The sequence below is a fragment of the Haliaeetus albicilla genome, chromosome 12, assembly GCF_947461875.1.
Source record: "Haliaeetus albicilla chromosome 12, bHalAlb1.1, whole genome shotgun sequence".
Taxonomy (NCBI): Eukaryota; Metazoa; Chordata; class Aves; order Accipitriformes; family Accipitridae; genus Haliaeetus; species Haliaeetus albicilla.
This window is the reverse complement of record NC_091494.1, coordinates 30,569,495-30,596,234: the sequence shown is the minus strand read 5'-3', so window position 1 is coordinate 30,596,234 and position 26,740 is coordinate 30,569,495. Positions and strand designations below refer to the sequence as shown.

The 26,740-nt window shown below is 45.7% G+C and overlaps 1 protein-coding gene across 2 annotated transcripts in view; it reads right to left on the bottom strand.

Moving 5' to 3' along the window:
- Positions 1 to 26,740, bottom strand: part of DNAH9 (dynein axonemal heavy chain 9) — a 209,550-nt gene that overhangs the window by 5,405 nt on the left and 177,405 nt on the right. For both annotated transcript variants that reach the window (XM_069798868.1, XM_069798867.1), the window contains 6 exons: positions 17,942 to 18,169; positions 13,980 to 14,171; positions 13,301 to 13,492; positions 12,357 to 12,527; positions 9,626 to 9,808; positions 1,777 to 2,166 (listed from right to left, as the gene is read on the bottom strand). In XM_069798868.1, the coding sequence (XP_069654969.1) occupies positions 1,777 to 2,166; positions 9,626 to 9,808; positions 12,357 to 12,527; positions 13,301 to 13,492; positions 13,980 to 14,171; positions 17,942 to 18,169 (1,356 nt within the window). The remainder of the gene's footprint in view (positions 1 to 1,776; positions 2,167 to 9,625; positions 9,809 to 12,356; positions 12,528 to 13,300; positions 13,493 to 13,979; positions 14,172 to 17,941; positions 18,170 to 26,740) is intronic.

Genomic DNA, 26,740 nt, shown 5'->3' with positions numbered 1-26,740 from the left:
GTCACCATCCCTGGAGGTATTCAAAATGCACGTAGACGGGGTACTCCAGAACATGGTTTAGTGGGCATGGTTGATGGTTGGACTCGATGATTTTGAAGGTCTTTTCCAACCTAAATGGTTCTATGATTCTATGATCTTTACTGCAATCTTCTGACAGGGCCTTTGCCAATGTTTCTGACTGCCTCTGGCTCTCCAGACCCAATACACACGTCAACCCATTTCCAGAGAGAAAACAGCCTGCATAAAATGCACTGGATGCCATCAGCCAGTGAGTTCAAAGCTTTGCCTAATTTCCTATCCTTCATGGAAAACTATTGCAGAGATGGAGCTGAAAAATAAGTGGAGAGTATTAGATCTGAATTGCAAGGTCAGGCTGGGATACGGTATATAACAGGCATGGCCTTTCTCCTCAGCATCATACTACCAAGACCCACAACAGATAAAGGAGGATCTTCAAGGTTAAGGCTCTGAAGAGCTGCCTCTGAAATAAAAGCCTCTTCTTGTGAGAGGGTAAACCTGACACAGATAATTAAGTTCTGGGTGACCCACTTTGATCAGCCTTCACTCTCTCACAGATCAGGAGGAGCCAAAACTGGCAGCAGGAGCATTGCACTGGCTGCCCAGAGTAAGAGCTGCATGAATCACTGTCATTTAATTCTCACACGCAGCACAAATTGGGAGTCATGGTACCATGGGCCAGGCAACTCGAAGGACCAAGCCCGGTGGGGATTTGTCAGCCTAATGGCTCTCGCTCTGCAGACTGCGCTCCCAACAGCTGACAACTGTCAGAAGGAATGACAGGGACAATTGGGCTGCTCTGAGAGGTGCACTGCGAGAGGAGCACTGACAGCTATATGGGCAGGAAACAGCAAGTGTGCAAGCTTCCCTTCAGCTGCCCAGTTGGTGGGTATGGTTCTCACCTTGGCTGCCCAGAGACTCGCTGTGCTACAACTGAACAGCATTGGGCCACATCCAGAAGGGGACAGAAGATCAAGGGCCACCCACACTGTCCTGTTTGTCCAGGATCAGCCTACCCCCCACCTCCCCACGCTAAGTCATCAGCCTGAGTCTGCATTGACCATACAGGTGAGACCTTCATGCAAGCTTTATTTGGCATCCTAAGGGGATGGCTAAAGGATGTGATTAATTTTTGGTCACAAACCCTATATATGCAGATGACATTCTGCAGCACCTGACGGTGGAAGGACAGTGGTCTGGATTTCGCACATCCCAACCATTCAGCTCTGGGGACATGAAGATGTAGGAAGTCAGAGTCCTCTCCTTTCTCCCCACTGCTGCTAAACAGGCAACAGAGTAGTGACACTGCAGAAGTCTGCCACAGCACTTTTGGAGGCAGCAGTGAAATCACAACCATGCAAAGGTGCAGGGACAACACAGCCCTGAGAGCACCCCTTGTTTTCTGTCTGCAGTAACACCATGAGTACTGACCACAGTTTAGTCAATGTACACTGAGGTTTAGATTCACCTTGTAAAAAGATAGATATATCAGTCTAAGTTGGCCACCCCAAATTCCCTTCACAACCATGGAACAGAAAACTCCAAGGGATGCTTCATCTGACCACCTTGGATATGCTCTCTAGGCTGCAGAGGAAAGGCCCATCTTTCACATCTTTCCCATTCCTGGAGAGGCAGCTCAAATGACTATTTTAGATGAGCACCTATCTGGGCTGAGAAGTTCCCCAGAGTAAAGTACCAAGCAATAAGGGCATAACATCCGTGGCTTCTCTTGCAACACAAGAGCCTTGGTGAGCTCACCTGTGCATCCCAGCGAGCACCCTCCATGAACAAACCATGGACATATGCCCCTTCCCGAGGAGGACTGGCAAAATCTTCTCTGTTCTTTTTCATCACATCGCATTGCAGGGTCATCTTGTCCAAAGGCCACTCATTCTTTCGGGCTGTGGACTGCATGATGGCTGTCAGGAAAGACTGGGGATTGAAGAACCCAGCAAGCCACACTGTGGAGGGTAAGGAAAAGTCTCCTGTCCAGGCCTCCAGCTCCTTGATGCGAGTGAGGAGGTCAGCAAACCATGTGCCCAGGCTGGCCGTGGAAGGGTAAGCCTTCTTTATCCAGGACTCAGGCACCATATCCAAGAAGAGGGCATTCTGCAAGTTCTCCATGTCACTTGTCATGGTCAGTTCTCCCTGAGTGAGAAAGGGTATAATTAGCACTGACTACTGTTTAACCTGAACAAAGCCTGCTTGAAAGCAGAAGCTGAGCTAGAAAGTGTGGAAGAGCATGTCACTCTACACAGTCACTAGTATTCACATACTGTGAATTTCTTAATGAGTTTTGGGTCTTCATGAACACCTTCTTTTGCATATTCCTGCATCCTCATCTTCCCTACTGTAGAAATACTACTTGAAGGAAAAGTTGTGTAACAGAGTGACAGTGAGCATGAGTGTCCCTCAGTTGTCCCAGTGTTGTTTCTGTTTTCTTTCATTGACTGAAGATCTTTATAGGGCAGACCTTCAGAGGTGCAAAGCTGTTCTCACTCACACTGCCAGGGCAGGATACTGGAGTCTCTGATGATCTACTGCCAAACTGGCCAAATGTTAGTTATGTCAAGTCCTATCCCCCTCCTCTCCTCCACTTTCCCTCACTCCGTTCCTCCTTTATTACTTTGCAGTGCAAGTCTTTCATTTTGACTTCACACTTTGTCTGCAAATGTAATCACAGTTTCTTTCACAGCAGGGAAACACACAACAAATTAAGATATGGTTAAGCCAAGTGAGATATAGAGAGAGGTTTGACTTTTTCTTTTTCCAGCAATTAATTATTTTTAATGCTTTTAGAAACCTGTATCAGTTTTGCCTAGGCAGGAGAAGAGCTGGAACATCACTGCATGGCCAGAAAAGGGTTCTGCACAGCAATAACAGCATCCCTCTTGAAATTCTGGTACTCTAAAGAGGGTCCCCACTGTCTGCTAGTCTAAAATAAAGAAAATTCTTGCTGTACCCAGCTGAAATTACATTAAGTGAGAGATGCCTGGATGTTACCAATGCTGAAAGGGCAGCTAAGAGATGCCATTAAGAGATGCAGCAGTTTGTGCAGCACATCATTGCACAGAGGGGCACACAGATGGGGCTCACAAACTCTGCTGAGGGCAGCATACACTTGCTTAGCAATGGTGGTGACGTGCCACTGAGCATTGTCCCCAGCACTATCTGGAGCAACTGTCCCTGGTACAGCAGAGGCCTCAGCTGAGACCAAACTCCTGACAGAGGCTGGAGCTCATCATGTCTGGGACTGCAGGCAGTGCCTAGACCCTCTCACGGAGCCGGGGACCAGGAGACTGCCTCCTTGCCTATAGGAGATGTGAGTTGGTGGAGGACCTGTGCCACCAAGTAACGGATCTGCAGGAGGAGGCCAGCAAACTGTTTAGCATCAGAGATGAGAAAGAGACCAACTGGATCTTCTCTGAGACCCTGCAGATACAAGAGGAGCCTCAACTCCCAACAGTATCGAAGGAAGGCAGGCAGAGTCTGTACCTATCCGCTTGGGAAAGGGAGATTCCCACGATGGTAAAGGCTGGAAGTTGTGACTTCCAGCCACAGGAACAAGGCTTCTGTTCCCCCTGCAGCTTTGCAGCTCCAGAACAGGTTCGGTGCCCAGCTAGGAGATGAGAGGTTGGGAACTCTGTCCATCAAAGCATCCATGACAATGGAGCCCAAGTCATGCAGCAGCACAGGAGAGATCAGTAAGTGACAGTAGTAGGTGACTCCCTGCTGCAGAGGACAGAGGCCCCCATCTACCTGTCTTGCTGTCTGGCGACATTTACTGCATGCCGGGAGCTTGGACCCAGGACACAGTGGAAAGACTGCTGAGGTTTGTCCAGCCCTCAGACTATTATCCCCTTACACTTTTCCACAGGATCACCAATGATACCCAAAGATGCATGTGTTGCCATTCAGAGGGACCTGAACATGCTGGAGAATTGAGCTGAGAGGAACCTCATGAAGTTCAACAGAGGGAAATGCCACGTCTTGCACCTGAGGAGGAATAATCCCATGCACCAGGGGACCAACTGCCTGGAAAGCAGTTGCAGGAAAGGACCTGGGAGTCCTGGTGGACAAGAAGCTGACCACAAGTCAGCAATGTGCTTCTGCAGCAAAGGCGGGCTCCAGTGTCCTGGGCTGCATTAGGAGGAGCATTGCCAGCAGGTTAATGGCAGCACTCTGCTCAGCACTGGTGAGGCCACGTCTGGCATGCTGGGTCCGGTGCTGGGATTATTCAGCCTCAAGAGGAGATGGCTCTGGGGGATTCTTTTCAATATTTATAAATACCTGATGATAGAAAGTAAAGAAGATGGAGTCGGACACTTGTTAGTGGTGTCAAGTGGCAGGACAAGAGGCAATGGGAACAACTTGAAATACAGGATATTATATTGAAATACAAATACAAACTTTTTTACTGTGAGGGTGGTTGAACACTGGAACAGGTTACCCAGAGAGGCTGTGGAGTCTCAATCCTTGGAAGTTTTCAAAACCCAACAGGGCATGGTCCTAGGCAACCTGCTCTACCTGACCCTGCTTTAAGCATGGGGTTGGACTAGATAATCTCCAGAACAACTAATCTGTGATTCTGTGACACTCAAGACAAGCAGTCTGCAAAGACAAAAACTTGCAAATGCAGGCTCAGCTTCTACCAGTACATAATGTCCTTCACAATTTAAATCTTTTCATGCCCCATGCTGAGCTAGAGGGGTACAACACACCATGGCAGTTTGGAGAATTATAGTTAATGTTGATCACTAGTTTCCATTATAAATACTTTTGTCCCCTTATCATTTTGCCATAATTTTTCTGACTTACAATTTCTCTTTGCCTCAGGCTGAGCGTTTTTGGAAAGATTAACTGAAATCAGTTGAGCCATTGCTGAGAACAAGGGTGAGGGAATTGGGTCAGTCTATTCACATTAAAAAATTCCAACTGTTCTTTCACAGGACTTCAATGCCTCCAGCCATGAGGTCAGCAGAGGTGCCCTTTACTGGGGCCACAAAAATCTATGAAGCTTTAGCAAAAGTTGAAGTCCGCTTAAAGCAGCCCCAACACAGGTTTAGCAATGCTTGTCAGAGTGCAACAGTTAAAAATCTTTGCAGTTTATTCCTATGCTGACCATGCCCCGCAGAGCTCTGATCTGCATATCACACTGACAGGCTACAGTAGGACAAGATCACAGCTAGACACCCAACCAGACCAAAGGCAGCAAGCATCTGAACTTGCTGCGTTTCCCCATGGAGAACAGATTTCTGGTGGATGGAGAAAATCATGTGTACAAAGGTTTTAAGATGGTCTTTGTTTTAACATTCTTGTAGCTAAAAGCAACAAATAAGGTTAAATGAAAAGGTAGAAGCAGGACTATCTGCAGTTAGTCCTAAAGCATAAGGAACAACTGTAACCACCTTTCAAAATACACATCACCTTCTGTTAGTTCATGTGAGCAGGAACCAGGTAAGTCTCTGCCAGTAAATCATCTCATTATTTCTATTCAATGATTTGACATTTGTAAGGAATCTCAAAATGATGTGTTACCAAGTAAAAGGTCTTTAAAGTCCTGGGTAATTCCAAGTACAAGGGTCAAACTCAAATGAGACATGTCTCATTTTGGTATTTGCCATGAAGTGGCAAAGAAATACAAAGGCAGTGCATGCCCTGTGTATTTCATCTTAGGCATCTGAGCTGTTTCACTTTAAGTATAACACACTTTAAGACAATTTACTGACCCACAGTTAAAGCTCACACAACAGAAAAGCATAGGGGGTCTAATCAGAGGGGCTGGTGATGAGCTTCACAGGGCTGTCAAAAATGATTTGACCTCATCAGGGGGCAGTTTCCATGGCTTTGTTATTCAATAACTTCTGTTGGCACACAAACTCTGAAGTGCCATTGTGGTTGCTTGTGCGTTCATATCCCACGGGTCACCATCTCCCATCTCAGGAGAACTAAGACACTGAGAGGACCTACTCAATAGGCTGGTCTCTAGCTAAAGCCATGGCAAAACCATGCAGGAAGAAAATAAAGTCTGAGAGGCAAAGTACTGTGCTGGTCACAGCAGGACACTGAGAACCACAAGGCCTTCTAATAGTGACAGTCAGAAGTATTTTGCACTCCTGGAAAGGTTTTAAAGTGGTAAAAATATTGCAAAATGTGTGCAAGCAGTCAAATTGATTTAAAGACATAACCCTCATGATCATATATCCTGTCTAGTTTTACTTTCAGGAAACAAATGAATTAGCAAATGTAATTCTCAGGAAGGCTTAAAGAAAAGCAATTTTTAAAGCCTGCGCACTCAAGCATACTTGTTGGAATCTCCTGTGAGGGTTCAAAACATCTATAGCAGCTATCTCATATAGTTGTCCAAACACAATTATGCATAAATTTGCATTTCAGATGCTGAATACTAAAGTGCATCAGGAATGATTCAAGTTGCTTTTTTTTTTTTCCAAAACGCTGGGAGTAATTTTCATTAAAGACACCCTTGAAGGAAATCTTAATCAGCCTGCAGACATTCCCTCAAGATGAGCAGACTATTGTCACAAATTGTTTTCTCAGTTAAGGTTATTTTCACTTGATACAGTGAAATACCCAGCTAGCCTTACAAAATTTGGTCTTACTTCATTCTTTTACAATATTTATTATCCTCATTTTGGAGGCTTATCCTTCACTGAAGTTGCAAAATAGAAAATCTGCTTGGAAAAATTACACTGGGTACAACATTAACATGCAAGTGTTTCAGCCCAGCCTCTGGTCTCACCGAAGTCATCCAGAACAAAGGGCTTTGAAATGCAACATGCCAGTTATTTTTGATGGCTACTAGTCTATTGCAATTTCTCTTCCTCTTAATGGGATGTCTCCTATTTTTGGACCAAACAATCACTTTCTGCTACAAAGACACAATGAATTATTCAAAAAATTCAAATTAGGCATGACATTTCTAAATCGCCTTCTTTTAAGCAGATAGTCAGTTAAAAACAATAAGACTTGCTTCCCCTGTGTTTTATTTATTCTCTTCTGAGATCTGTGGTTCCTGTTATGTAAACTCTCCTCCTCTGAGTGCTGTCAGTAAAGATCCCCAATCCCAGAGATTAACAAGCATTAACAGCTCTCACAGGAGCTGCTCTCAGAAGGAACAATTAAAGAATGATTTCTCTCCCAAACTGAGTGTGAGACCTAGCTGTCAAGTCAGGACAGTGACACTGCCTACAGAAAGAGTCAAGAGCAGGGCCAAGCATCCCCTGGCCATTATATGGTACCCAAGGCATGGGAAGGGCCTGTTGGGGGATGCTGGGCAGCGGCACAGGTCACGCACGACGTCTAACTCAGCTCTGCAGGGACCCACATGTAACCCTTGCTTGCAGGCACGGAAGTATTGCCCACTGGTGGTATCTCAGACCCTTCAAATTTGCCTCTTCAGCATACACAAGATGAAGAAATGCTAACACAAATAGATAAGGCTAACTCATCTGCTCTTCAGTAGTCCTTAAGTCCTGGCCCTGTGGTGTCTCAGAATCACACCGCGTAGGTACTGAGGCTGTTGGGACCAACCTATGTAGTTATTAGAGGTGCCTTTTCTGCAGATACCATCTCACTTCCCTGCTGTGATTTGTGGCAGGGTTTTAGGGAGAAATTTTCACCCTCTATTATTGCCTGATTTCTGTGGTTTGTTTTGTCTGTGGTTTATTTAAGCCCATGCATCCACTCATTCCCCCTACCAATATTAAATAGCTTATTCTTCTCCACATTAAATCTAATTGCTACACATTGTCCCAGTTACAATTATATCTTGTTTGGTGCTCCAGCACTGAAACGTTAAATCACTTCTGTTTACCTGTCTCAGGAAAGAGAATTTTCAATTCTACTGCCTTATGCTAGAAAATAAAGGAAATCTGTGTATAATAATTGACTACATAAATATCAGCCTCTTTTAAAATTGATTGTAAGTACTGGACCACCACGAAGTGTATATGATATGTCTCTCTCTTTAATCAAGACAATAGCATCAGCAGTGAATGCAATGCAGAAATGTCTGAGCTAGCATGGACCCAAGCTGCTGGGTTCACAGTATACAGCACAACGCAGCTGGGATTTAAAAGCAGCCTAGTCCTATCCCTGCAGAGCTGCAGCTACCTAAAATCCCAGAGCCAACCCTAGCACCTCTGCATGCACCCTGCAGATATGTCCTTTGAAGATTGCTCTTCAAAGCTGCCCTCAGAAGAGGGTTGGGATTGTCATTCAATCTCAAGACAGGTCCTCCTTGCTCACCTGTCAGGTATTTCTAATAATGGGGTCATATAAAGTAGTTGCAGTTCTTTCAAGTGTGATAGTTCCCATGCTATGTAAAGTATTTCTGTGAGCTGAGCGTTTGGCAAAATGAGATGACAACCTGCCATTCAGGAAATGATGGAATATGGAACGACCAGCAACTGATGTCCTTAATTGCTGCCTCACACCATGAAATCATCCAGGGAGCAACTTTGTGTCCATGATGCAGGGAAGGCATCGGGCTAGTGTTGAAGGCACCAGCTTTGTGCTGCAAGCTCCAGGCAGCATTCCTCGGCTACACTTTGGCCTTTCCAATGGGTGTACAGCACTTGGCTGTGGTGAAGAGTCTTTTGGGATGACGTGGTGAAGAGTCTTTTGGGATGACATGGTGAAGGAGAAGTGTTTCTACAGTGCACCAGGGCTGGCTAGGCAGGTCCTCACTCGCAGTCTGATCTATGCTGGTTTATCCCCTAATGGGCAGTCAGTAGCCTTTAATATTTTGTCCCATAACTGCCTGGGAGGGGATTCAGCAGATGACTGCCCCTACCAGGGGATGCAGCCTCAGAGCACAGCCCTCTGGCACATCCTGCTGAACCCAGAAATTTGCATCCTACCTGGTGTGTCCTGCCAGCCTCAGAGCTCCTCACTGTTTTCCATAAGCAAGGGCCAAAGCCACCACCCAGAAAGACACAGACATCACCTTCCTGGAGCAGAGCCTAGTTTCTTACCAGTGTGGAGAAGCAACTGTGGGTGGAGCGATTATGGACGGTATCTCCATAGGGAAGGTCTGCCCCTGATCCTCTTCCATTAGCAAATGACTCATTCCCAGCAAGGGGAATTGTATCTCTTTCAAAACTCTGAGTTTTTAGGCTTTTTCTCTTATAGCCCTGAACATTTTTTGTCCTTACACATGACCAATCCTTCCTTTGATTTCAGCTCAGCTTGTGCCTTTTATGACACTTTGTTACAAGTTCCCCCCAGTACCTGGGCATTTTGTGAAAAGGTGTGATTTTTTGGCTTACCTTTAAATAGGCCACATCTCAATTTCTGAGTGACCTATTGCTGCTGTGCTACAATATCGAGTGGACAGAAGTGCCTGGCCTCTGTTCCCAAAAAGCAGTCATTGCTATGTGTATCTTTAACCTCTCCCAGTGCCTGCACTCGTGGCCTGCAGACAACTGCCATCTGAAATCCATCTGTGAACGCTTCCCCATGGAGTCCAGTTGGTTTTGCAGACAGCAGTGCTGAATACAGAGTGTGACCCCTTTTATTCCCTGAACACCTTTTCCATTCATCAAGATTCTACCACGCTGTGCTCGCCAGCACCCAGAGCTCCTACCTTCAGCCCCAGATCCAGTTCCTTGAGAGAGAGCTTTATTTCATTGGTGAGGGTGTTCATGCGCTCACATTCCTGGAAGGCAACAACAACGTACGGCGTCCTCTCCTCCACCTTTGCCATCAGTTCTGCAATGTTAAACTCATCCATCAATTTCTCTAACATCTCTTCCAGAAGAGCTTTCACCTGTGTGCCGAAGGGAAAAGAGAGAGGGATGTTAGTGAATGACCCACTGAGCTTCCTCAGCTGACAGCTGCCTGAATGCAGTATGAAAACTCCATCTGCCACTTAGTGTCTCTGAAACAATCAGTGTCAGCTGCACTTGGGCATGGCACCTTTCAAAGAGCTTGTCCCATCCTATTAAAATTCAAATGCTTACAAAAGTTAATGTCAGATGAGAAGCTTTCAAAATGATGGTTTAAAAATGTCACTATGACATGTAGCAGTCTCCTTTCTTCTTGGGTCTCAAGCCTGTATTCTTACTTCTCCTAAGGTCAGATTCAATGCAGGAAGACGGGTGCGGCTATAGCCTCAGCTGAGCCTCAGGACAACTGGGCTTATGAAGTGGGTTTCTGTGGTGTATTGATAGAGAGAGGTGATTATACAAAATTTAATTTCAAGTTGAATTTAGCATTCTGAACTAATAGAGCCATGGAAGAAAAGCACAATGAAACAAAATTATTTTCTGGTCACCATCACAGCTTGATTTGGAAACAGTGCTTTGTATCTCTAAATACTAAACAGGGAAAACTCCAATGCAACAGGATGTCTAGTATCTAAAAAATAAATAAAACCAACAGAAACCTATCTGGTTGACAGTGAGGCATGAAGCCCCTAATCTTCATGGGATCAGCTGTATCTCTCGGGTTTATGTGGACCGTTAGGCAGCTTGGTATGGAAGTCTCTCACACAGTGCTTTTCTTCTGTTCTAGAATCTGAGCAAGACTTCTGCTTCTTGGGGATTTTTCAGGAATGCATAATGCACAGTTACAATTCCATGATCTGATGTGCAAAACCTGGCGTGTGGGTGCCAGTGACAGCTGCCAGCCAGTGGCAAAGGCAGCCCAGGGTAATTTTATTGCCATGCCCACTGATGTTCATATTTTGGACTCTGTGCTCCAATTTCCTCTCATTGCTGCTCCTCTAAACCCTTCACACTCACACTAGACATTACGAAGAGGTGATGATGTGTAGGCTGTTATTGCAACCAGCTAGGTGGCTAAAGCTAAAGCTTGGCTGGAAAAGCTCTTCAGCTGCACCTCAGGTGCAGTATAGAAATATCCTCTAATCTGAAATTCCCCTGCAAATCCCTTTGGCTGTGATTTTTTCACAACAGTTACAGCTCGTTTTCTGTAATGTGGCCTCAGAAACCTGTGGGAGTAACTGGAGTTGTCAGAGCCTCAGGAAAATGATGGGCTCGCAGTTTCCCTGCAAGCTCCCTAAAATCACCTCAGCCAAACCAGGGGCTGGAAATCCTCAAATGGAGGAGCTAAGAGGCAATTCTTAACTCACTCTTATTCAAGGACCAAGTGAAAGGGATACAGTCAGTGCCAGTTATAGCTCAGATAATGAGAGACATCACCTCCAGAAGAAATCAGCTGTGGGAGCATCCCCCTCAGGGCAACACAGCGCAGTGGGGCCACACTCAGGTTGCTTTCAGGCAGCTTTTCTTCTCAGAGAGATCACAAAAGCCATGAGGATTTCTGTGCTCCTGTGACAGCCTTCTTGACTGTCACCAGGAGTTTGCAGGGTAGCCATGCCCTGTGATACCACTGCTGGATCACTCACTGATACTTTTGCTTCTCTGGCCAAGGAGCTTAATTGTATCTCAATAGCAAAAGGACTGGGAGGGGAGAAGAAGTAGTCACATTTGCTATCTTTGAGCATCTCCTCTGGCTTTGCTACCTCTGGATTACTCTCCTCACCTCAAATTCCAGTATGAACTGAAAATTGAACATGCTGAGCACTTCTAAGAGCCCCTTAGGTGCAGGTAGTAAGTTCCCCAGCTCCACACCAAGCCAAAGGAAGCATGTGTGAAACCACAGACTTCATATAAGCTTTCTATTAGCCATTCATTAATTTGCAAAGCTTGAAACACAGAGCTGGGACCTTAAGACTGCAGAAATAAAAAACTGAGCAAGTGTTGGCTGGTTTCAGATCCTGTTAGGAACACTTGGGCCAGATTTTAATGAGCTGTGAGTTTCAAGAGGAAGGGCTGAGATCAGCCCAGTACATAGGCATAGCAAAGGAGTTCAGGTGGAACTGAATTACAAGGAATTACAAGGCCCCTGAGAGCTCTGGAGCAGGGTGGGACCTGATGACAGCAGTAAGAGGTGGGACGAGCTCTGGGTGGCACATTGTACCTGGCAGAAGGTGCGCCCAGGGAGCCCATTCAGATGCCAGTCACAGGATGGTGCACAGGGACCGGGGGCTCAGAGACAGTGGAGGCCACAGAAGGTTTATTTGCAACATCTTCACAGGATGATAATGAAGGCACTGCAGTTCAGGGGGTAATTAAAAGCCACTGTCCTATTACTGACAATACTCCAATTACATCCCACCATGGTGATGTTCTGCATAATATGAGGCTAGCAGTTTTAGACACTCGGTTTGTATCCAGCAAAGGCAGAACACATTATAATAAGCAGTTGTAAGACAAACCTGAGGTAGACAGGACTACTTATGAATGAGACAGGTATCAAAATTCAGAAGCTTCTTCCTCTACCACTCTCACCGTTTCTTCCCTGGTGACCACTCCTCCTTCGCCCACGCTGGTGTCCCAGGGCTGCAACTCCAGCACGATGCGAAAGAGCTTCTCTGAGGTCTGGGTAAGGAAGCCAATCTCAGCATTGGGATGGAGACCATACAGATAAGGAGACTCTGGAGGCAAGGCATCATCTATGTACTGTACAGAGAAATTCAGGTTCAGGTTAGATAGTCTCCAGGGCACTTTGCCTGCAGAGTTCACGGTGCTGGAATTATTACCCATCCAAGTAAGTAAGCCCAGGCTGATATAACTCTGCTTGTGGCTGAAACACCAGCAAATTGATGGGGGAAAGGAGTGTACAATTGTTTACAGAACTGCTTCTACTCCTGCTGTGAAAATTTAGTAATTGCTAAAGTTTGGCTTCGCTACATATCTCAGGCCTGGACCTTCTCTAGCAATTATCCACTGTGCATTTCAGCATCAATATCCTGAAATCTCTTGTGGGAATTTAGCTTCCAGTAGTTAAGTTTTATGAACAAAAACAGCCTAATATGCCTATCTCTGCTACTGCATTTGTGTACAAAGAACAGATGAGATCAGCAAGTAGATCAACAAGACCCTTCAGTGTTTCTCATTGAAACTGATGATAAACGGAGCTTGAAGGGGCCATTTTAGCAAACAGTATGTGGATGTAATTTTCCAGGAGCCCTGCTCAAGTCTCAAGAACCAATACAGTTGTTCTATTCATGCATGAACAGAATGAGCCCGTGATGAAGTAGCAAATTACCATTAGACTTGGTTCATCCAAGGGAATCCTGAAACATCTACAGAAACAGAACATAATGGGAAATAATAGGAGGTGTGTTGAAACACCGCAATCCTATTCACTGCCTCCTAAGACAGATTATAAGGCAGTTTTGGAATACATTACATTTATGTGTATAAATAATGCCAGAAAACAAAGAGCTTACCTGATGATAGCCATTATAGTCCATATTCCCTGGTAGGGGGAATCCTGGAGCAAGGAGGACTTCTCCTTCCAGCATTTCTGGCTTAATAAATTCTTCCAAATAGGTTTTGCAAAGCCGCCTGTCCCAGTCATCTGTAATGTGACCTCCGTACATAATCTCACCAAAGAGGTAGCGTAAATCATCATATGGGACCTGAAGAATGAACCAGGAGGGCATGAAGGAGTTCAGACAGCCACCAGCTGTGTCGTTGAGCTGCAGGCTACAGTACTAAGCACAGATCTGCACAGAAGTGCTTCCACTTCACTATTTCAGTTTTCTGAGTAAACAAACTTTAGGTAGTAGTTAAATCCTGTCCAAGGAAAACTGGATCACAGCATAGATTTCATGCAGTTGCCCACTGAAAGGCAAATTTATTCTAAGCTCCATTAAACCAAAGACCACTACGTATTTTCAATGAATAAAGACCACAGGCACTATTTGCTATGATTTGTAAGCTGCTACAGATGTGAGTGGCACTGAAGCTTCCCACCTCACCACAAAGGTATACAGAACTGTGAAGTTATAAACACAAAGTTACCAAGGAAATGGCATTTAAGGAGACTGCCCAGGAGTTTCAGCACAAGCCAGTCCATCACTGGTGGTTAAAAGCCAAGAAACAGCCCACCTTTGATTCACATACCTTTGAACTGGCATCCAGGTAATTATACAGCACATTCACAGAGATAGTGAGGTCTCCAGTGTTAAAGGGGTAAGAACGGTTCCAGCCTTGGGGGCCAAACTTGCGCCTTTCTGCCACCACGGCATGGAAATAGCAGAGGGCAAAGAGGATGCTCTTGAACTCATTCTCCCGAGTGCACATCTCCAGGGTATCCTGCAATACAGGCAGAGAGGCAGGGCTGTGTAAGTCCACACTGCCCTCAGTCTCAGCAACTCTCAGGGCCTCACAGATACACTGGACTTTGGACAGGGGTGAATTGATTTGCCCAATCAGTTAATTTCTGCATAATATACACATTCGCTAATTTTCTAAATTAGTGGCTTTGCATTGCAAATTTACTGGCAAATTCTGATGCATATTTTCCGAATTAATATTTTCTTTTCCAACTCAAGGTGGCTTTGCACAGGAACACATACTGACAGCCGAGAAGGGAAAGACATGTGCACTCACCCAATGCCCCATCACCTGCATGTGCCCCACATCCCACACCACACAGATGGAGAGAGGCACCACACAGGGCAAGTGCGCCAGCAGTGGGAGTGGGACTGTGTCCCTAAGCAAGGCTCCTGCTGAGGAGGACTGTGCCTGGAAGAACTAAAGTGCATCCTGCCCCTTGAGTACCAAAGGTTTCCTTCAGGCAGCATTTCTTTGAGCTGCAGGGCTGAAGTGGCAGGGAGTTATCCCAGAAAGGCTGTGCTCCCGCTGCTGCGAGCCTCTGCACAAAGCCAGCCCGGCCCTGTGCTACAGCAGTGTATTCGCAGACTGCACAATCTTGCTCACCATTCCAATGCAGGGATGCAAGAAACTGCTAAAAATCCAAGCAGGGGAGATCAAACACTTGCAAAAAAAATCTAATGCAGCCCTTTAAAGTCAGCACAGCAATGGGTGCTTCCTTTCCCAACTTCCAGGTGATGCTCAAAGTTTGAAAATCTACAAACAAATAGGCAGAACCGTGATATTGGAGGTGGAGGAGTGGGAGCCTGAGTCACTTAGTCAATAAGAATGAACAAAGGGAACCAGTCTCTAAAGAACTCTTAACGGTGCTGGGAGTGGTGTCTCAGCAGGTGGGCACCAAGGGGAAGCCTGGGCAGCCATGCCTGCTCCCAGCAGCATGAACATCGTTACGGGAGAGCAGAACAGTAGAAGGGATGAAGGGCTGGAGCTGTGTGCATGGCATGAGGCTGAAGCTCAGCTCTCACGGGGGAAACTGAACCCCCTTTCTGTGGCTGAAGCCAGGTGGAGGCTTGCACAGCTCTGGCCCTTGCTCTGCGTTGGCAAAAGCAGTGTGACTGGGCAGCGGATCCCCTGCCCCATGGTAGGAACCTGATGGGATCTCCCACAGCCAACAGTACAGATCTGCCCAGACCTGGGAGATGAACATGCTGGGAAGGGCTTGCCTGAACCTTCACCCACGTCCCTGCAAACCCTCCCTGGGAATAGCATATCCAGGGTACGGTGGCTCTGACTTGCACAGCTGAGCAAGCAGCTGAGTAAGAAGGGAGTAGCTACACCAGCTCCTCCATCTTCCCTCCCCAGGGACAGCCCCTTTAAGTCCACTCTGCTATGTGACAAAGACTACAAAGTGACTTCCCTTTATTATCTTTATCTTAAAAAAATACAGTGTTATACCTCTAATCAGCTGGGGAGCATAACAGAGCTCAGGGTCTGTGCTGAAAAAGAGAAATCCATTACTCTGAAGTGTGCAAGACGATGACTAACTGCCTAAGATGATCAAGAACATCCCAAACCCTGTTTTCCCCTTGATTAGACAGCACTCTAAGCTCCCTTCATTATCAGCAACCTGATGAAGAACTGGTTCAAATATGTGCTGACCACCTTTCTCATTTTAGAAAACATCCCTCGACTTCAAGGGGAGCTTGCCTGAATGAACACTGAGTAAGAATCCAGCTCAGTCTCATTCAGCCTCTCTATTTAGTTGTGCATTTTTCTTCAGCTACAAAGAACAATATTCCCCACACAGAATAATGGGCCTTCTTTGTAGCTTTCAGCTGAAAGCTTAATTTGAACACCCATTCTGTATAAAGCAGGGAAATGAGGTGTAAAGGGGCCCCACCCACTCGCTCCAGGATTTCTGATAAGAGATGTTTTATAATACTCCAGCAATTTAGAAAATGCTAATTACTATCTGACTGAAATGAACAGAGGCAGAATGAAAATGTTACTTGGGGTGAGGGTTCTCCCCTCCCTTGCTCTCCAGGACGTTTTGTGGAGTTCAAGATGATGAATGACAGTAGATAAAAATGGAATAATCTTCCCTGACTACTCGCATTAATCCTTGCATGGTGCTTCCCCGCCTCACCTGCTCAGCAATGGTAGCTCCTGCACTTGAGATTCCCTCCATACCAACATCTAAGTGCAAAAATGGTTGTGAACTGCCCCCATTTCTCTGCCCCGTGGACCAGTGCCTGGGGTCCACAACAGGCTGTGGTTGCTCTTGCCTAGTCCCAAATGACATGAGGCTGTATGGAGAGATAAGAAAGCAGTCCTGCAATGTTTGCCCTATGTGTTCCTGGCACAGTCATCAGCAGAATGGAGAGGCCGTAGTAACTTCAGCATTAGTGATCCAAAAAGGCAGTCCGAGGGGTGAAAGTACCTTCAGGCCCTGCTGGTTGCTCTATGTTTAACAGCCAGGGTCTTGCTGTGAGAGCTCAGCGTGCCAAGATAATGGCAATGTGTGAATGAAGGTAATGAGTGTTCAGGGCAGCAGAATGCAATGGTCTGTGTCTCTAGGAAAGGTATCATCATAAATGCGAGCGGTTAGCCCTTAGCCTTTTGTGTCATGCGGAAAACAGGGTCAGCAGAAGCACGGCTGCCTCCAGCAGTGAGACACGCCAGGCTCCAGCATGCCTCGACACACAGGCTGTTCCCCGGGGAGCCGCTGGCACTTGATCCATGCCCCGATGCTGTTGGCAGCCTCCTGCCCAGAGCTGCCAAGTGAGGCCACAAAGCAGGCTCGTGTAATCACTGCATTACGACGACTCTAACATTGATCCACACCATCTGCAGCATCAAGAAAAGGATATTTCCCATCATTTCCACACACTTCACTTTTGTGTCCCCTGCACAAGAGACTCGGCTTCAGTTTCAGCAACAAAGAGTGGAGACGGTGCCTGCTGTAACAGGAGTGTATGTGGTCACCACGCAATAAAAGCGACAAGCAACCTGCCATTGGCTATTCTTCTTGTGGGCCAGCAATTCTCAAGATGGCCTACTTTTCACTCTTGTCTGGCAAAGCAAGTCCTCCCTGCAGGGAGATTTCAGCTCTAATTTGCAACATTTCTCATGTCAGCAAGGTTTTGAGCTGAATGGCCTTTGGGCACACAACACCAAGTCCCCCCTACGCTGCTCTGAAGAGTGATGTGGGATGTGACCATATCAGCAGTTCTGAACCTCTAACTCTGATCAAACAAAAGGGCAGAAAAGCAAGGTGTAACCTGCTTGCCTCTCCATGTCTTTTGGTGTTAGATGTAAAATGTCACTTGCCAGCCCAAAAAGGAGTTAGACACAGAAATCAAGTTGAAACATGACAAAAGTCTCCCAAATGCTGCATTCAGAAGTTTGATCCTGTAACAAAATAGCCTTTCTAAGGATCACACATTGGTGAGAATATTATTAAACTGGGCAGAAGTCTGGTATCCTGTGACCTTCTGCAAGAAAGAGGCCTCTCAGGATTACCTGAGTCCTCTCTTGGGAAAATCAGTGCTTGGGAAAAGACCTGTGCCCAGCTTCTGGAGAAGAGAGGAGGGGGTTGTTGGATCCAGAGACTACATGATGCAAAGGGACTCACACATCTCCTGCCTGGGAGCAGCAATGCCCACACACATCCCACTCTACACGGGGCTCCAGCAGCTCCAAGCTGACCTGATGGCCAGTTGCTGGTGCGATCCCCGCTGCGGTCCTACCTGGTTGAAGTTATCGAGGGCTTTGTGGAGGTTTGCATGCATCCCGGTCGGGGCCTCGTTAGTGATTTTGATGGAGTTCTCCAGGATGCCCTGTGGAATGATGTGGCTGTCAGGGGAGGGTGCCGGCTCAGCACTAATGAAGACACGGAAGTCCTGGTGGCTGCCCTCGCTGTGCTGCTCCAGCTTCTTCTCCAGAGAACTCAGCCACTTGGCCACCAGGTGGATGTTCTGGCAGGGACAAAGGGAACAAGACTTTGTCAGTCCCCTTGCCATTTACACCCACGCTGAGCAGGCAACAAGTCCATCACAGCAATGAATGGCACCTGCCAAGGCTCTAGAATTTGGTACTTGTCCCAGCAGTGCCTGTGTGCAATTCATAGCCCCAAATACTCAGTTACATCAAGTACACTTTTAAATTCAAAATAATCAATATAAATCACCAGCAATGAAGCAAGCTGCTATTGGGTTGTTTGGGTTCTCAGTGATGATACTCTCCTTCTTGTTACAGTAATATATGGCTGACGAAGTAGAGTTATTTCCCCAGACCTACCAAGCTCAAATGAAAATGTTCATTTTTAACAGAATAACAGTGAGGACCCTCAGTATCAGCTACTGGGAAAAAAAGTCAAGCAGGTGGTTTTACAAAGACATTTAACATAAAATATTTATTTATTCATGCAACTAATTAGACATATCTCTCAGAAAATTAAGCAGTATTATGCGGACATGGTGAAATGGATGAAGAGAAGCCTCAGTTTTGCAGCTAGAGTCCTATGTAGTGTTGCAGATTCCAGGCAAGAAAACAGCTTTTTTCTAATATTCCAAATGGGGCAGGTCACACACAGCACGGATTCATAGGCTAAAACTACCCTCATTTTAAAGTTAGGTGTATAATCTAAGCTGACTGTGTTAACAGGCACTCTGGAACGTGATTTATCCTATCCAAAGACAGGACAAGGAACTCACTAAACTTAAATTAAAAACAGCCACCAAAAAGATAAACTGCTTGGAGGTGGCAAGAAAATTACATGAAGGAACCATATTAAAGGCTTAGAATAAATATATATCACCTATAAAAAGGACCAGAAAGGAGCTCTCATGGTTAAATAGCAGAGTAATGAAGACTATTAGGAGTAAAATGACATTCTTCAGAAAGTGGAAATTGTGTCCAAAAGAGAAAAACAGAAAACAGCACAAAATCCAGTCATGGTAAGGCCAAAAAATGTTTTAAGAAGCAATATTCTGAAAACCATAAAAACTAATAATAAAGCCTTTTCCAGAAACCAGAAACCTACCAGAGAGCCTATAAAACTAAAACATGATCAAGGTGTACAGGGAGTGCCCAAGAGAGGCAAGGCCACCACAAAACAGCTCGTATTTGCAGGAATATTCACTGCAGAGCTTGGGGAGGGTCTCACTGTTACAGCCTGTGTTAAATGGTGGTATCACTCAAATGCTGAGGCTGAAGACACCTCTGGAGATCATCCATCCAATCCTCCTGCTCAAAGCAGGGTCGGCTAGAGCAGGTTGCTAACTGCATTCAGTTGGGTTTTTGGCTATCTCCAAGGCTGAAGCCTCCACAACCTGTCTGGGTAACTTGTGCCAGTGTTCAACCATCCTCACAGTAAAAAAATAAAAAAAAAATAAAATAATAATGTTTAAGGGAAATCTGTATTTGAATTTGTGCCCATTGCCTCTTGCTCTTTCATTGGGCACCACTATGAAGAGCCTGGCTCCATCCTCTGTACTCCACCTACCATGAGGTAATTAAACATCCCTCTAAGCCATTGTTTTTTGAGGTTAAATAATCCCAGGTCTCTCAGCCTCTCCTCATATGACAGATGCTCCAATCCCTTAATCATTGGAAAGACTCTTAAAGTGAAGCAGCAGATGAGTTTTTTGGAAAAACTGATAAACTAATAATAACAATTTACTAGGACCAGATGGTATCTACCCTAAAGAAACTCAGATATGGAAGTGCTGCATTACTCCTTGGTATGCACTAGGCAAACTGGCAGGTGCTCTAATAAACCATGAATTAACGCACAAACAGTATGAGTCAGAGAAAACCAGGAATCTAAAATTTCCAACCTATTTTAGATAGCTAATAGGGGGATATCCAAATCTGAGCTTGTCACCATAAACTCCTTTTGCAGTTGCTAGAAAGGTGAGCTCCAGCAGGCAGCTCACCACACCGGCTTCAGGCATTGCCCTGGATAGTGGAGTTGCCTTCACGGGCCAGTATATCTCCATGCTTGGATTTTCATCAGTATCAGCTATTTATCTTTCAGTTGCCAGTATTATTGCAGGTAAGAGGGAAGTATCATAGGCTACCAACCGGTAAAGACACAGGAAACAGGGGGTGGGAATCTACCGATGGAGTTTGAGCTGCTCACCATATTAAAAAACTACTTGAAAGAGCAAATGATTAGTGAGCTGACAAAATTAGTCATAAGACAAAGTAATTTCAAGTACTGAAAATAAAACCTGGTGGTAAAGAACTGCAAAAGCGTGCCATCTTTCTAAGTGACTGCCAATGATATGGCAGAAGAAATTCAGTGTTGATAGATGCAAAGTAATGCACACAGAAAAACAATCCTAGCTATAGATATAAACAATAATGGGTTCAGAATTAGCCATTACCACTCAGGGAAGAGATCCCAGAGTCCTTACGGTTATTTCCTGCAAACAATAGTTCAATGCTTAATAATGTGAAAGCAATCAAATGTCAGCAAAAGAACAGAGAATAAAACTGCGAACATTATTATGCCACTCTGTAAACCAATGGTGGGCCTTCATCTTGAAAACAATACCCAGTTCTCACTTCTCTATCCCCAAAAGGATATACCTTCCACACAAGGAGACACTAAACTGATATGGACTCGCCAGTTTGCGGAGAGAGGAGATCAGGGTGGAGGGGGTGAGTGAAGAACAAGAATGGAGGGATGAATAGAGCAGACTGCAAGTTTAAAAAGAGTAAGTGGAAGTACATTTTCATACAACACATAACTAAACTGTGAATTTACTGTCTCAGGTTTCTGTGGAAGTTGAGAGAATTGCAGAATGAAGCTGAGCTTAGATCCATGGAAACATCACTGCACACTGGCAATGTTTATACACCCTTTCCCTCAGATTCTGAATGTGCCTTCTCACAGGCAGGGAGCTGGGCTGGCAACACTTTGGTCTGCCCCAGTATGGTGCTTTTATAGACTGTTGCCACATAGGAACATCAAGGCAGCTGCCTCATGAGAACACAGAAACTCTCTTCTGGCTTTTCTGTTGGACGTTTCAGGTGCCTCTCGTGAGCTACTTATGGAGATATCCCAGCCAGGACTGGAGAAGAGGATGAACAGTTGTGGAAAAGGAAAAGATGAAGTCCTTTAGCCAGGTTGGGACAGAGTGGTGGCTGCTGTCACAGATTATTTGCAGTACTTGCAAATGCTGGGGGGATGGGTCAGCACTCAGACCAGGAATCACGAAGGACCGGATGGTAATGCATCTCTCCAGAAGAGCTGGGGTGCCTCAGGAGAGAAAAGACTAACAGCTCAGTCACATCCAGAAACAGCCCCCTTTGCACATCAGTGACTATCCTTGCACACTGTCACGTCCTTGCCAAGTCCTGGGTGCAAAAATCAGTGTCACCTCTCACTTTTGTAGAGGAATCCTGCTAAGGATTGGTATGCTTACATTTGGTATCTTCACTATACTTTTTTCTCCCTATTTATATGTGTAGTTATCATGGTGAAGGCTGACTTCCAGATTCCTAATAGAGGTGGCGATGTATGTAGATCTCAGTCTTCGCTCTGCAAGCAATGCCACCCAGTCTCTACAAGCAGCTGGTCTAGCAGGCACGTTTACCTCCTTCATAGAATCATGGAGTCATAGAATCATTTAAGTTGGAAAAGACCTTCAAGATCATCAAGTCCAACCATCAACCATGTCCACTAAACCATGTCCTGAAGTGCCTTGTCTATGCGCTTTTTGAATACCTCCAGGGATGGTGACTCCACCACTTCCCTGGGCAGCCTGTTCCAATGCCTGACAACCCTTTCAGTGAAGAATTTTTTCCCAATATCCAACCTAAACCTCCCCTGCCACAACTTGGGGCCATTTCCTCTCCTCCTATCTCCAGCCACCTGACAGAAGAGACCAACCCCCACCTCACTACAACCCCCTTCAGGTAGTTGTAGAGAGTGATAAGGTCTCCCCTCACCCTCCTCTTCTCCAGACTAAACAGCCCCAGTTCCCTCAGCCGCTCCTCATAAGACTTGTGCTCCAGGCCCCTCACCAACTTGGTTCCCTTCTCTGAACATGCTCCAGCACCCCAATGTCTTTCCTGTAGTGAGGGGCCCAAAACTGAACACAGGACTCGAGGTGCGGCCTTAGCAGTGCTCAGTACAGGGGAACAGCCACCTCCCTGCTCCTGCTGGCCACACTATTTCTGATACAGGCCAGGATGCTGTTGGCCCCCTTGGCCACCTGGGCACACTGACGGCTCTCATTCAGCCAGCTGTCAACCAGCACCCCCAGGTCTTTTTCTGCCGGGCAGCTTTCCAGCCACTCTTCCCCAAACCTGTAGCGCTGCATGGGGTTGTTGTGACTGAAGTGCAGGACCCAGCACTCGGTCTTGTTGAACCTCATACAATTGGCCTCAGTCCATCGATCCAGCTGGTCCAGATCCCTCTGTAGAGCCTTCCTACCCTCAGGCAGATCAACCCTCCCTCCCAACTTGGTGTCATCCGCTCACTTACTGAGGGTGCACTTGATCCCCTCATCCAGATCATTGATAAAGATATTAAACAGAACTCGCCCCAATACTGAGCCCTGGGGAACACCACTTGTGACCCGCCGCCAACTGGATTTAACTCCATTCACCACAACCCTCTGGGCTCGTCCATCCAGCCAGTTTTTTACCCAGTGAAGAGAGTAACTTCCCTCTCAAGTGTCACAAAGCAAGAGCTCTAGTCTGTTCTTGGTTGCACAAGCACAATTTCAGTACAAGTTCCCTTCACAATGGCTTTATGCCTGTGGATCTGTACCAGTTTTCAAGGGTACTGGATATGGGTATGTCTGAGCAGAGATGTCTCCAGCTGAACTAGTCATCCCACCGGAGAGTCATGGGGCAGGTAGGTTATCTTATCCTAAAACGGATGAGTGCAGTACATCTGATGGATCACTCTGGTGAGAGTGCCCAGCTCTCCCCCTGGCCTGGAAAATGGCGCTGTGGTGACTGGGTCAGATGGAGCTGTTTCTATCACAGGCACCTGAAGTTAAAAGGGATGCATGGTGCTTTCAGAAGCCTTCTAGTAATATGGGAGATACCTTAGTCTCACTGGCTTCAGGAGTATCAGAAAATAACCCAGCAAGTGCGCAACTGCATTTTCAAGACTGTAACATCTTTTAAAAATATGCACTTAACTATTTCCATTTTCTTACCCTCTGTAGGGCTGGGTACAAAGTGTACAAAGAACTAGGAAAAGCTCCTGTGCTTCTGTCTCCTTGCCCAAGACCTCTGTGTTTTAAATGTAAATACCACATTCTCTGCTGCTTGCTAACTTCAATATTGCCCTCTTCTCCACAAGATTTTATGGAGCTGTCTTGATGCCCTAAGTCAAATAAATTGCTAGACGACTCCTGCCAGAGGTCAAGCCTCCATCTCTGAGATGGCAGCTGCTTCAGAAACATGAGTCAACAGAATTACTGTTTGGGGAAGCCATGGACATCTTGCACCCTCCAGTCCTGTTGCCCCAAATCTGATTCACGTGGCTGGGAACAACATTTTTATTTAGAACTGCATAAATTCAGTCTCCTTCCCTGAAAGGATTTAGGGCTGTGCTCATGCTACATGGGTGAAATGGAGTTTGGGGGGTGGGGGGAGACAAGGAGGAGATGCCTGAACAAAGGAATCATGTTCTGGGGAAGCGTTGTTTTGTCATAAACAATGACTGTGTGAAGAGCAGTAGACAAAATGCAATTATATCTGACTGCTGATGCACCAGTGCTTGCCTGATGCATTTAGGATTTCAAGAGATGAGGTAATCCCCAGGGTCCAGGCAACCAACTCATTCTAAAAACACAAGTCCAATAATAAAGTGGGAGTGGACTGAAACCTGTAACTAAAGTGTTTCAAACAGCCACAGAGATTTAGTAATATACAGAAAGAGCTCAACAAAATAGCAAAAGAAAAACTGCATTAAGTATCTGTTTAACAATAGACTACACACCTGACCTTAAGTATTTTCACCTTTAATTGGTAGTTTCTTCCTACATCTGCTTTTGTGGTGTTAGATGGCTGAAAAATAATTACTTTGTTCGCGTCAACACGACACCAATGACCATTATTTGTCAGTATCACTGCTTTCTAACAGCCGACTTAGGGAGTATTTCTAATCTAATGATAACTGAGTGCATTTATATACTATCTTTTTGTGATAGAAGGGATAAAAAAGAGGAATATATGCAGCAAAACATGGGTTGGTACTAATAATTCATAACTTGATCAAATGAGTATGTCTGCAAAAAACAGACAGATGCTGTGGAGGGGATTCGCAGGTTTGAGGGAAACTTTGCAAATTAATTCTGAGCAGTCAGATAACACAACTTGACAGAACATGATTAATGACAACTTATGTGGTCATAATAATTGAATGATATGTCAATTACCAATAACGACATAACACAGACAATGCTGCATTAACACCAATCACTGCTGAGCTACATGTTGATCAAAGAACCACCTCCTCTTGCTTGTTTTGAAACCTGCCTTCCACCAATTTCATGGGCTACTTCTACATCTTATTCAGGAGAAAGAGGGGATAGCCCAGCCTGTCCACCTTCCTTTGGCTCAGGACTTCATGCACTCACAATACTATCTCCCCAAACCACACTGTACAGTTTACACTGCATCAGTTTTACATGCTCCTCATTCCATAAGACCCCCCTGAAGACACATTTACCTAGGACACAGCAAGATAATTCACTGTTTTATTACATTTTTTCTTAGCCAGATTTTGAAGTCTGTGAAAGAGCTATTGTGCAAGGGTAAAAGACAACTCCCTAGCATCTCTGTTTTTTCACAGCTCATGTCTAGGCCTGTGCTGCAGACAGAAATAGGCAATAGTCTCAAATTCATTACCTTGCTTTATGAAAGGAGGGTGGGGGCCGATTCCTGCTAAAAAAGCAAACTGCTGAAAAGAAGGCAAAAAAGAAATCTGAAACATCCTCCCATGCACACTGACCATTACCACAGTACCTTGCCCTTTGTTGTTTTCCCACTTTGCGTTATGGAGTGCGCATGACTGAGAGCAGGTACCAGAGGATGAGGATCTGCAGCAAGAGCTGGGCTAGGGTGCACGTGCAGGAACATGGGAGACCAGAGGCTTTTCTTTGGGAAGTCGCTTCCCAGCACCTCTGTGTGTTTGTACTTAACAAGGCAGAACATATATCACAGGACGCAAGTGTTGCTATGGTAACCATCAGAAATAGCACCATGTATATATAAACCAGCACACACTCCACAATGCATTCCCTTTGCTGATAGCAACTGGAGACCCTTCACATTTCTGAAAGTGGCTTTCTCCTTCACACTGTATCGCAGATCACCTCCTGGAGCAATGAGAATTAGTTGTTTTTACAAAGTCTTATTCTCTTGCAAGATGCTCTCAGAAAATAGTCACTGCTTTTACAGTAAATCTGAAAGCTAGGCTTTACAGTCCAGAGATAACCCAACTCTTCAATACTCACTGCATCATATTGGGGTATAAAAAAAAGGAAAGGGAAGAGGCACTGCAGAGAGTCTCTTCCCTTGGCCATGCTTACTGTCAATGGTAGTGTGAGGCTTCATCACATGAGACGATGCCACACGTGCTCAGGAACAGCTCTATCCTTCCACAGGCAGGCCTATGATCACGAGAATACTGTTACAGGACTCAGAGACCAAAATGGATAAGCACAGACCCTACCACTAACACCTGCTCATACGTCTATGAGACCAAGCTATTTCTGAGCAACAAGCTTGCTGTTGCTTTATGTGGAGAGAGGCAGAATCAGAGCTCTGGAAGCACCAGACAAGTTTTACCCTGTCTCTGGCATGTGCCTTCCCCTAGCTGAGAAATTACAGCAGCCAACTTACCAAAGGTGCCCCACTTGGCAGGCAGTGAGGGCTGCACCACATTCTCACCTCTGGACTTCAGCAGTATCACCCTGAGGCTTTTTCAGACCTCACACCATGGTCACACTTGATAGGGAAGAACACGTTTGATCCTTGCAGCCAGCACTAACCGAGCCCTCCCTGAAATCCTTAACCCCCATTAAGCCTCTCCACACACAATCAGGGCGGAGGATTACAGCACGTAAGAGCAAGTGCAATTAATATGTTATCCTTCAGACTCACCTCTGAACACAGTGCCTGTTCCTCTTGTATTGCTGGGCCCTATGAGGTTCCCCATCATCTTACTTGGGCTTTGTTAAACTAAGTAGCTCTGTCATCTACAAACAGTGTCACTTCTCTGCTCCCACCTTAGCCACTAAGCAATTAAGAACATGGTGGCACCACTCTGCCTTTTGCTGCACTAAAAACTGTGCATCTATTCTTATCCTCTGTGGATGTGTCTCCACAATTTGGCAATGCTGAGTCAAGTCAGTACAAGCATCAGAGGGGGCTTTACACCTCTATTAGCACCCAGGTTCTTGGCAGGGCCACCACTGGCCCCATACTAAAGCTGTGCTGTAGCAACTTTACTGCTCTCAGGATTTGTATATACCCACATCTGCTGCAGTCCCTCCTCCAAACAAGAACCT